Source organism: Gigantopelta aegis, chromosome 5 (assembly GCF_016097555.1).
Source record: "Gigantopelta aegis isolate Gae_Host chromosome 5, Gae_host_genome, whole genome shotgun sequence".
Lineage (NCBI taxonomy): Eukaryota > Metazoa > Mollusca > Gastropoda > Neomphalida > Peltospiridae > Gigantopelta > Gigantopelta aegis.
The window spans coordinates 38,467,324-38,479,784 of NC_054703.1; the positions used below are offsets into that span (position 1 = coordinate 38,467,324).

At 39.3% G+C, this 12,461-nt stretch overlaps 1 protein-coding gene across 1 annotated transcript in view; it reads left to right on the forward strand.

Annotated features, from left to right (window-relative positions):
- The window catches only part of LOC121373154, a 44,031-nt gene that overhangs the window by 2,542 nt on the left and 29,028 nt on the right, over window positions 1-12,461 (forward strand). The window contains exons 3-4 of the mRNA XM_041499607.1: window positions 10,333-10,368; window positions 10,938-11,229. Coding sequence (XP_041355541.1) covers window positions 10,333-10,368; window positions 10,938-11,229 — 328 coding nt within the window. The remainder of the gene's footprint in view (window positions 1-10,332; window positions 10,369-10,937; window positions 11,230-12,461) is intronic.

Here is a 12,461-nt window from a genome sequence, read left to right on the forward strand (position 1 = left end):
TATTGGGTATCAAACTGTGGTAATGGAACCCCTGCCCAATGGATGAATGAATGTTTAACGACACCCCAGCACGAATAATACATCGACCACCCCAGCACGAATAATACATCGACTATTGGGTATCAAACTGTGGTAATGGAACCCCTGCCCAATGAATGAATGAATGTTTAACGACACCCCAGCACGAATAATACATCGACTATTGGGTATCAAATTGTGGTAATGGAACCCCTGCCCAATGAATGAATGAATGTTTAACGACACCCCAGCACGAATACTACATCGACTATTGGGTATCAAACTGTGGTAATGGAACCCCTGCCCAATGGATGAATGAATGTTTAACGACACCCCAGCACGAATAATACATCGACTATTGGGTATCAAACTGTGGTAATGGAACCCCTGCCCAATGAATGAATGAATGTTTAACGACAACCCAGCACGAATACTACCTCGACCACTGTGGTAATGGAATGAATGAATGTTTAACGACACCCCAGCACGAATACTACATCGACTATTGGGTATCAAACTGTGGTAATGGAACCCCTGCCCAGTGAATGAATGAATGTTTAACGACACCCCAGCACGAATACTACATCGACTATTGGGTATCAAACTGTGGTAATGGAACCCCTGCCCAATGAATGAATGAATGTTTAACGACACCCCAGCACGAATACTACATCGACTAATACTGTGGTAATACATCGACTACTACATCGACTATTGGGTATCAAACTGTGGTAATGGAACCCCTGCCCAATGAATGAATGAATGTTTAACGACACCCCAGCACGAATAATACATCGACTATTGGGTATCAAACTGTGGTAATGGAACCCCTGCCCAATGAATGAATGAATGTTTAACGACACCCCAGCACGAATAATACATCGACTATTGGGTATCAAACTGTGGTAATGGAACCCCTGCCCAATGAATGAATGAATGTTTAACGACACCCCAGCACGAATAATACATCGACTATTGGGTATCAAACTGTGGTAATGGAACCCCTGCCCAATGGATGAATGAATGTTTAACGACACCCCAGCACGAATACTACATCGACTATTGGGTATCAAACTGTGGTAATGGAACCCCTGCCCAATGGATGAATGAATGTTTAACGACACCCCAGCACGAATACTACATCGACCACCCCAGCACGAATACTACATCGACTATTGGGTATCAAACTGTGGTAATGGAACCCCTGCCCAATGAATGAATGAATGTTTAACGACACCCCAGCACGAATACTACATCGACTATTGGGTATCAAACTGTGGTAATGGAACCCCTGCCCAGTGAATGAATGAATGTTTAACGACACCCCAGCACGAATAATACATCGACCACCCCAGCACGAATAATACATCGACTATTGGGTATCAAACTGTGGTAATGGAACCCCTGCCCAATGAATGTTTAACGACACCCCGGGGGGGGGGGGGGGGGGGAATAAAATGTACCTCTGTGTATTGTTCAATGCATCTTCATTTCGAACAATCAAAACCAATGTCCATGTACTTGAATAAAACAAACCAGTTATTTGGACAGGTGACAATATTGGTGGACAAGTATGTTTCTAGATGTACTTGTCCTGTGGACTAGTAAAACATTGTGCTTATTTCTATCACTGGCAAGGAATATTTTATATGCACCATCCCAGAGACAGGGTAGCACATACCACATCCTTTGATATACCAGCCGTGGTGCACTGGCTGGAACACGGAATAGCCCAATGTGCCCACAGACAGGGATCGATCCCACACCAGACAAGCAGTTTACCACTGGACTACGTCCCAGACCCTATGTAACAAAGTAATGACACCTATATAGGTGCTGACAAAATAACTAATCACTAAAAAAGTGTTGTTAAATTATAATCATTATAACTGAATTTAACTTGCAATATCGAGGCCTGTAATTTTTTCCCCCATTTTTTGACCGTGTACACGTTTCGCCCTCCCAGGGCTCATCAGTGCAGCTTGGGTTTCATATCAGTTAGTATTGATAAGAAAACTGCAGACGTGTTTTTTGGTGAGTTTGTCATAGTTCACATAGTTTCATAATTAAATTCAATGTTCATAAATCCATCACCAGTGATACTAAATACCTGTAAATGTGTACAGTAGTTTGTATTTGAAAAGTTATTTTCTTTTAGTTTTATTAAAACATTTCACTTTCTTCACTGCCACTCCCTTCCTATAGCCAATACAATACCACTTTCCAGTGGGTGCTTTCTTTAATTTCATAAAAGAAAAATGAAACCATTCAAATGGCTTGTGGGGACAGTCTCCTGAATCGCATGCGATCATTGAATCATCGCAAATACAATATAGTGCTGGATCTTCATCTCATTTGTCAAGTGTAGCACCAGAATTGATGGATCAGTCGGCAGTTCTGGTACACAGTCTTTGAGCAAAGTACTCTGAGGATTTTTCATTTTCCACATTAAAACGTGTGTCAAGTGACTGGACAGCAGTTGATACTTTTTTCTTGCTCACCAGCTGGGTTTTTTTTTAAAGTTCTAGATGTAGTGAAGTTAATGTTTTTAAGTGGTGCATAGTCAACAGAAGTTCGTGATGAAGGCAACATTCAGTAGGCTGGTTCCTGTTTCACAGTGCTGCTTTCCCTTAACCTTACACTGGCTTCAATATAAAATAACGTGGATGCCATATAAGAAAATGATTCGCCAAGTCCTGCTTTACAATTACAATGGGCACAAAGAACTTTACCAGCTTTATCGAAAATAATCCACGAATAAAGCGATGTGTTATTAAGCCGTTGTGAATGCATCACCCTTGCACGTATCACATGGACTGAATCATGGATGTAAACACCAACATTCCTCACCCAACCACACACAAAACGGTCATATGCATCCAAACTTTTATAATTCTGGAAGTCCTTCAGCGTATAAAAAGAGCTTGGCTAAAAAGCAGGTAATTTATCAGATCTGCATACGTAAATGATGGATAAAAATGGGGGTCCTGAAGCCATTTTCCACCGGCGATATTGTAGTGTACGAATCCTGCTTCCCAATATATGCAGTTTTTTCCATATCTGCTTTTTGCCGTCTTATCCAGTGTATCAAAATAATCCTGCATGTTATTAAAATAATGCAGTGTCTACTAACAGTAAAATATTTTTTATTTAAAAGGACTTAAGTTATAAATCTTAAACTGCGAAGCTCTTATTTGTATACAACAATGAAACGCTATTGTTTTCCCTTCACCATGGCCGGCCGCACAGAGGTATGGGTAATATTGCTATTTTTAGCACATATCGCGGAACCCTCTATAAGCATTCAAGGACCATTTTCTATGTGAACACTGAAATATTTAATAATATGTGTCTCTCACCAATGAAGCAGTGCATAATCTGAAATACACTACAAATTGGTTTATGTCTGTAGTAAATAAATATTTTAAAATGGTGCATAAATATTGGCACCCCCTTGTATCCAAAACGATTTGCATGTCCGGTGATTCGGCGCAGTAGGTGTGGATCGTTGACCCCGCTATTTATAGACCGCCCTTGAACTCACTTTTAGCCCATAAACGCTACACTATTGTTCTAGAATTATTTTAGTACTTTTTTTGTTTTGTCTTGTTAAAAATATTACTATGAGCTACTGTTTACTATAATTTTAAAAATGCGGGAAAGGTGTTTTTAGACTGGTTTTAACATTCTTAATATCAATAAGGCTGACCTACTTCGTATTTATATACACGAAAACAGTGAATTATTTATTTTGAAATTATGATATAATTATTGATAATTCTAAAAAAAAATTAAAAATTGCACCGTTAACAATAAATATGTTGATACTTGATTAACCATTAAAAAAGGAATTGAACTTTAATTCGTTAAAAACACCGACAACATGACAACTTCCTAAGCATACCTTGGCAAAGTACCAAGTGCGCCGAATCACCGAACGCGCCGATACACCGGACACGGTTGTACTCTTTTCGATTAGCAGCAAGGGATTTTTTTATATGCACCAAAAGTCCATCCCACAGACACGGTAGTACATACCACTGCCTTTGATATACCAGTCGTGGTGCACTGGATAGAACGAGAAATAGCCCAATGGGCCCACCGACGGGGATCGATCCCAGACCGACCACGCCTCGAGCGAACGCTGTACCACTGGGCTACGTCCCGCCCGACATTTATTAGTTATAGCAGAGCAGGTAACATCATCATAATAAACATCGTGTCGGAGACGTCTGTCTTGACGAACTGTTAACATCATCATAATGAATATCGTGTCGGAGACGTCTGTCTTGACGAACTGTTAACATCATCATAATGAATATCGTGTCGGAGACGTCTGTCTTGACGAACTGTTAACATCATCATAATGAACGTCGTGTCGGAGACGTCTGTCTTGACGAACTGTTAACATCATCATAATGAATGTCGTGTCGGAGACGTCTGTCTTGACGAACTGTTAACATCATAATGACGAAAACATCGTGTCGGAGACGTCTGTCTTGACGAACTGTTAACATTATAATAAATATCGTGTTGGAGACGTCTGTTTTGACGAACTGTTAACATCATCATAATAAACATCGTGTCGGAGACGTCTGTCTTGACGAACTGTTAACATCATCATAATAAATATCGTGTCGGAGACGTCTGTCTTGACGAACTGTTAACATCATAATAATGAATGTCGTGTCGGAGACGTCTGTCTTGACGAACTGTTAACATCATCATAATGAACGTCGTGTCGGAGACGTCTGTCTTGACGAACTGTTAACATCATCATAATAAACGTCGTGTCGGAGACGTCTGTCTTGACGAACTGTTAACACCATCATAATAAACGTCGTGTCGGAGACGTCTGTCTTGACGAACTGTTAACATCATAATAATCAACGTCGTGTCGGAGACGTTTGTCTTGACGAACTGTTAACTTCATCATAATAAATATCGTGTCGGAGACGTTTGTCTTGACGAACTGTTAACATCATAATATTAAACATCGTGTCGGAGACGTTTGTCTTGACGAACTGTTAACATCATCATAATAAACATCGTGTCGGAGACGTCTGTCTTGACGAACTGTTAACATCATCATAATAAACATCGTGTCGGAGACGTCTGTCTTGACGAACTGTTAACACCATCATAATAAACATCGTGTCGGAGACGTCTGTCTTGACGAACTGTTAACACATCATCATAAATCATAATATCGTGTCGGAGACGTTTGTCTTGACGAACTGTTAACTTCATCATAATAAATATCGTGTCGGAGACGTTTGTCTTGACGAACTGTTAACATCATAATATTAAACATCGTGTCGGAGACGTCTGTCTTGATGAACTGTTAACACCATCATAATAAATATCGTGTCGGAGACGTCTGTCTTGACGAACTGTTAACATCATCATAATAAACATCGTGTCGGAGACGTCTGTCTTGACGAACTGTTAATATCATCATAATAAACATCGTGTCGGAGACGTCTCTCTTGACGAACTGTTAATATCATCATAATAAACATCGTGTCGGAGACGTCTCTCTTGATGAACTGTTAACATCATAATAATCAACATCGTGTCGGAGACGTTTGTCTTGACGAACTGTTATCTTGACGAACTGTTAACATCATAATAATGAACATCGTGTCGGAGACGTCTGTCTTGACGAACTGTTAACATCATCATAATAAACGTCGTGTCGGAGACGTCTGTCTTGACGAACTGTTAACATCATAATAATGAACGTCGTGTCGGAGACCTCTGTCTTGACGAACTGTTAACATCATAATAATGAACATCGTGTCGGAGACGTCTGTCTTGACGAACTGTTAACATCATCATAATACACATCGTGTCGGAGACATCTGTCTTGACGAACTGTTAACATCATAATAATGAACGTCGTGTCGGAGACGTGTGTCTTGACGAACTGTTAACATCATAATAATGAACATCGTGTCGGAGACGTTTGTCTTGACGAACTGTTAACATCATAATAATGAACGTCGTGTCGGAGACGTTTGTCTTGACGAACTGTTAACATCATAATAATGAACGTCGTGTCGGAGACGTTTGTCTTGACGAACTGTTAACATCATACTAATGAACATCGTGTCGGAGACGTTTGTCTTGACGAACTGTTAGCATCATAATAATGAACGTCGTGTCGGAGACGTTTGTCTTGACGAACTGTTAACATCATAATAATGAACATCGTGTCGGAGACGTTTGTCTTGACGAACTGTTAGCATCATAATAATGAACGTCGTGTCGGAGACGTTTGTCTTGATGAACTACTAGTACAGTTCGGTGGGCATAAGAATTCGCCATGATTCACTTCCGCCCCCCTGAGAATCCTTTTTTTTTGTTCTTTACTCCAGAAAATAGCATACACATGTCAGGGTTTAATTTGTATAGTGTTTCATTTGTTTATAAAAAAAAAAGAGTGCCGCCCATCGCATACCCCCCCCCCCCCCCCCCCCACACACACACACATACACACACACCTAGGATTTTGATCAGGGTACGGCCCTGGACACCTGTTATGCAACTATAGTTCATCCGACAGGGAACACCTTTTTATGCTATGGAATTTACTATTAATAATTCTGAATAAAATATATTACTGGTAGAAAATGTTACTTGTAAAAATGCAGTAAATAGCATTTCAGGACTTCTGTTGTCCGTCCCACAGGGAACGCCCTTTTCATGCTATGGAATTAACTACAGGACTTGAGGTTATTTATTTCTGAGCCGATTGTTTTTCTAAATTGGACACCATAATATTATTAATATTATTAATATTATTTATTATTTATTATTTATTATTATTATTATTTGTTTTTGTTATTTCCAAAACACTTTTAGTTTTCTTTTTACTTCATCCAAAACTGAAATTATTTACAAAGAAAACCACACACACACACACCCCAAACAAATCCACTTTTTTTTTAATGTGAGGATGGGACGAACTATATAGATACATTTTTATTATTGTCCTGTTCAATTGTTTAGACCCCAAGTTTTTTTTGCAAATGTTACGTTTAATTCCTATTCAATACTGGTTTCTTTACATACGCGTGAAAACAAACCCAAACCCCAGGCCCGTACGCAGAAAATTATATGGAGAGTGCGTAATAGACGACCCAAAGGGCCGGAGTTGCAAGCGGGGTCCGGAGGCATGCCCCCGGAATTTTTTTTTAATCTAGAATGCAGGAGATGCATATTCCTGCATTCTGGGAAGTAAATTTGAAATGTTTCTTTGTCTCAAATATGTCAAATATAATTTTACACGTCCACGGACGGACCTCGGCAGACTATGGGAGTGGGGGGTAAGGCGAGTCTATATTCTGAAAGGTATACAGGACGCTTCGGTTGATTACGGTATATTCTTTCAGGCTATAGTGGAAAGATGAAATGTCACAATAACTTAAAGGGACATTCCTGAGTTTGCTGCAATTGTTAAGATGTTATCAACTAACAGAGACTTTTTAACGATTGTCATTACATATCAAATATATAGTTTTCTACATAAAATATTAGTGGCTGGATATTAAACATGTTTCTGATCGTTCTAATATTTGTAATAGGTTAAAATTCATTTTATTTCCTAATATATTATTTTTTCGTACGGTACGAAATTATTAGAAGACAAAATCCAGTTTGGGCTTCTTTCAAGTATTAAGACGACCAGAAACACATTGAATATACAGACACTGATATTCTAAACAAGAAAATATATTTAATACGTAAGTTTAATCGTAGAAATATTTTATTAGTCGGAAACATCTTACAATACAGCGAAGTCAGGAATGTCTCTTTAATAATTGCGGCCACTGTATTAGCAAACGACATCAATATATCACTATGCGTCTGAACATTGCTATAGTTTAGGTATTGTGTGGATCTGTTTAATTATTTATTTAAACCATTAACACGACTGTTGAAATTAAAGTCTACAAAATGACGTCATTTTGACGTAGATTGGCCACACTGATATTGGGCAATCGGAAATCCTCGTAACTTCTGTCAAAACAGAACCGAGTGTAGCTATGCACTTTATTAACTTGTTTGAATATTCCTACAAGCGGAGAGATTTTCCCTTACATACAAGACAATCTAAATTAGATATGCATCACCAATTGTTTATTTTCATAACAAATAACTAAACTATAACAACATAATATCGATACGATGATCAAGCGAGTATCAAACATCGCACCCCTATAGTATTTCGAAATTAGACTTGCCCGACATCAGACCTAAAAACAAGCACGGTCTATTTATGCAATAGGCGAACTTGTTTGTCTATTTCAACATTAAAAAAAACGGGGGAAAGTGCAGTAATAAACTCTGGATTGTATACTAGTATAAACAAATTTTATGGCTATACCATCACGGTTTTTTTTTTTTTCGTCTTGAAACGAATTTTATATAAATTTTTTATATTGAAATTAGTTTCTGGCACACTTAGTGATTCACCCGAATCATTTCGTGTACTCTCGACATAATCCCGAATGTTTTCAAATTCTTTTCAAATCACTGGCATGATTTTGCAAGTAAGGTTTTGATTGGTTGAATGAAAGTTCAACTGCACATGAGCCCCTCTCCTAGGAGAGTTGCGGTTCCCCAGGTCAGAAGGCCTAACTGCGCTATTCGTGTAACGACTGCATCCAGCGATAGTCCGTGACCCAGTTTCTCTTTGTGTATGGCCCAAACAAGCACGCGCCGCGGTTGCGTAGCTAACGCATTTTCCCGTGTCAACTGGCGTGTTTTTTCTTGTTTGTTTTTTTTTAGAAAATTTATATGAAATGTATTTCAGGCGGCCACTGTTTCAAACATAACTAGGTATGTAGAGGCGTTTTAAGGTGCAAAACACTGGGGTGGGGGTCAAGCAAATTAATTTGTTTTCTTTCGCTCCCATTTTTTTGTGAAATGCTCACACAGGGGTTACGCATTTCCTTGCCTCTATGTATTCTTATTATTAGGGTAGGGATTGTTACCCCGAGCTTAGTGGTGGTGGTGGGGGGGGGGGGGGGGGGGGGGGGGGGGGGGGTGTCAAATCAATGTTTTATTGAGTTTGGTGTCAAAATGAAGGGAATTTTAACTGAATAAAATTCTAGTCCTCGTGACCTACTTTCCAAACGTGTTTTATTTTCAAACATAAACATATCGTGTTTTGTACCAAAATAAAGGGTATAATAATATGGACTCATGGATTTTGAGAATGGACTCATGGAAATGAGCCAATTCAGGAGAAAATGAGTCCATTGGAAAAAAAATGACTCCTGGGAAAAAACCGTTAAAGGGACATACCCTAGTTGTAACACACTAAGGCATATTTGTTTACTATTGGAGCGGTTTTTGATAACTGAAATCATACTTTACTTAGATTTTATTGTTTAGATTATCCATTTCCGTACTTTCGAAGTGTTTTTGGTCATCCTGGTGTTTCTCATATTTTTAAAAACGCACGTGCGTCTGAGAGGTAACAGTTATGGAGTCAAGTTTTAGTCTATTTCTAGAGGATATTTCACCATTTCAAAGTCACATACTCATGTTTCACTCAATTGTAACTTTATTCATATGTGTTACAGGTTTGTAGATTAACTAAACATAGAGTTAATTTTAATGGGCTGAAACTAGGGTATGTCCCTTTAATACTACCCCTGATGCTTAACCTGTCTGTATATGCAATGTGTTTTTGGTCGTCTTAATATTTGTAAGAAGCCGAAACTGGACTTTTTCTTCAAATAATTTTGTACGTTCGAAAACATATATTTTAAAAAATAAAATGAAATTTAACCTAGTAGAAATATTACAACGAACATAAACACGTTTAATATACAGCCACTAATATGTTATGCAGAAAAATATATTTGATATGTAATTACAATCGTTAAAAAGTCTCTGTTTGTCGATAACATCTTAAAAATTGCAACAAACTCAGGAATGTCCCTTTAATATACACAATTGATGTAGTACTGTATATGGTAAAATATCCAATCGGATTTTGGATATGTGGTTCTACTAGGTAATAGACTTCAAATCATAACAAAATCATTTCTATACATTGTTTTCCCTGGTCAAACTATCCAGACTATTTGTTTTGTTTAATGAGATGATACCACGACCTTTGATATATATGTCGTGCTCCACTGGCTGAAATGTGAAATAGTGAAATGGGTCCACCGACGGAGATCGATCCCAGACCGACCGCGCATCAGCTAACTCCCGCCCCTGTACGGGGATGTGGATCCAGCTTAACAACTACTTTGTTTTTCTTATAAAAAAATTCTTCTTCTTTCATTGCAGCCAGCAGCTGGGGCCAGGACGGTTATAATGGGACATGTAAGTAGGACGAGTTTTTCGCATGCGCAGACATCATTATCGGAGGGTACGGATCCGGGTGGGCTCCTCCAAACACCCCGCACTTCACTCCGTCATACGAACGGCCGGTCATCACAGAGTCAGCTCCACCCCCGTTACCGTTCATCCCCTCCCCAACCTAACCAGCAGAACTGTTCAACCCACGGGACGAGCCGCCATATTCACCGCAGTACCCACCCCGATACCTTCCAGAGAACGCCACCTACTTCCCTCCTACGTCCTTCTATCCCCAAAACTGTTATCTGGACGAACTTCCGTTAGAAATCCCCACCGAAGGTTACCCTCTCTAGACTAATCTTTACTGGACTTATTCCATTCCCACCCCCAGGCACCTATACCGTTCACGACTTTCTTCCCTTTCGTTCCTCGCCAGCCGGAAACTACCGAGCACCCGGTTTCGCCGCCCGTTAACACGACAGTGAAGGAAACACGGAATTTACCACCAACATTACTGCCATATTTCCCAGACATCCCTGTGATATTCCCAAACATTCCTGTGACATTCTCAGACATCCCTGTCATATTCCCAGACAACCCTGTCATATTTCCCAGACAACCCTGTGATATTCCCAAACATCCCTGTGATATTCCCAGACAACCCTGTCATATTTTCCTGTATCCCTGTGATATTCCCAAACATTCCTGTGATATTCCCAGACATCCCTGTGATATTCCCAGACAACCCTGTGATATTCCCAGACAACCCTATGATATTCCCTGTGATATTCCCAGACATCCCTGTGATATTCCCAGACATCCCTGTAACATTCCCTGACATCCCTGTGATATTACCAGACAACCCTGCTACGTACTATCCCAAAGGTACTGCCAATCCTTCCACGCCAAACGTAAATTTCTGAAAGTGGCTTTCCCTGAAGATGTCACCAAAGCAGACAGTGGACTGAGGGATGGACACGCTAGTAACTAAGAAACTCTGTGTATCCGTGGTGGCTAAGTAATCGTAGAACCGCTCATGTTGTTAACGTCGACGGCAGTCACTTTTCGCACCTTTGTTTTGGCTTCGTATACAATAAATAAAACTACTTACACACCCGTTCAGGCGTTAGTGAGAACATTATTCGTTATTTTGGATAACACATATGTGTTAACACATATACATGCAATAACATTTTACAGACATATGACTGGCTGCACCTAGGTGATGACCAGGTCGCCAATGCCATACCATCCAATGGAACAGTACGGTAGAAATCGATCAGTGGTTGTGACGTACAAGTTAACCTGAAATTGACTTTAGTTGGAAAAGGGCGTTTTCAATTATTTTAAAACTCTTTTTCTGAAGATATTTATATACTACATTCGTGTCCGTTAGATACCATTAATCTTACAACTCAGAAGATAATGGTATCTAACGGCCGCTCATATAGTATATTCTATATAGCCAAAGGTAGTTTTTTGATATGATATATTTTACAAAAGGTACCTTTTTGTTTCTTTCATCTTTTAAAACATAAACTTAATATTTTGTCCAGAATTATGAAAAATAAAAACATACTAGTACCGACCCGTAAACCGCGTTAGCTGCTTGTCATACAATTTTGACAGGGGTTAAGGTTAGTAGACCAGTTTTTATTTCATGTGACAAAGCATTGCAGTAATAAAGTTAATTTTGAATTTGAATTACCACAGCATTCCAATGACGTAACTTTGAATCTCCTTACAATAACTATAAACTGAATACATAGACTATTTTGTGTGTGTGTGTGTGTGGGGGGATGGGGGGGTGGTTCGCAATTGGTGAAACTATGGTCGTTGACATAAAGATCGTATTCGAAAAAACACCATGAAATGGTCTATTTACAATATACGGCCTCAGACCACAATTAATTTCGCTATATGTTTCTATATAGCCTTAGTGGCTATAATATTTTTATTAATATCAGCAGGCCCGTGAAGTTTTGTATGTACCTTTGCCTGCATGGGGGACACATACCCTGAAAAGGACAACCCCTGTTGTCCAGCTCTTTCTCCCAGCATATTGGTTTAAACAGACACACCCTCTAAACCTGGCCGGAGTACACCCATTTTACACA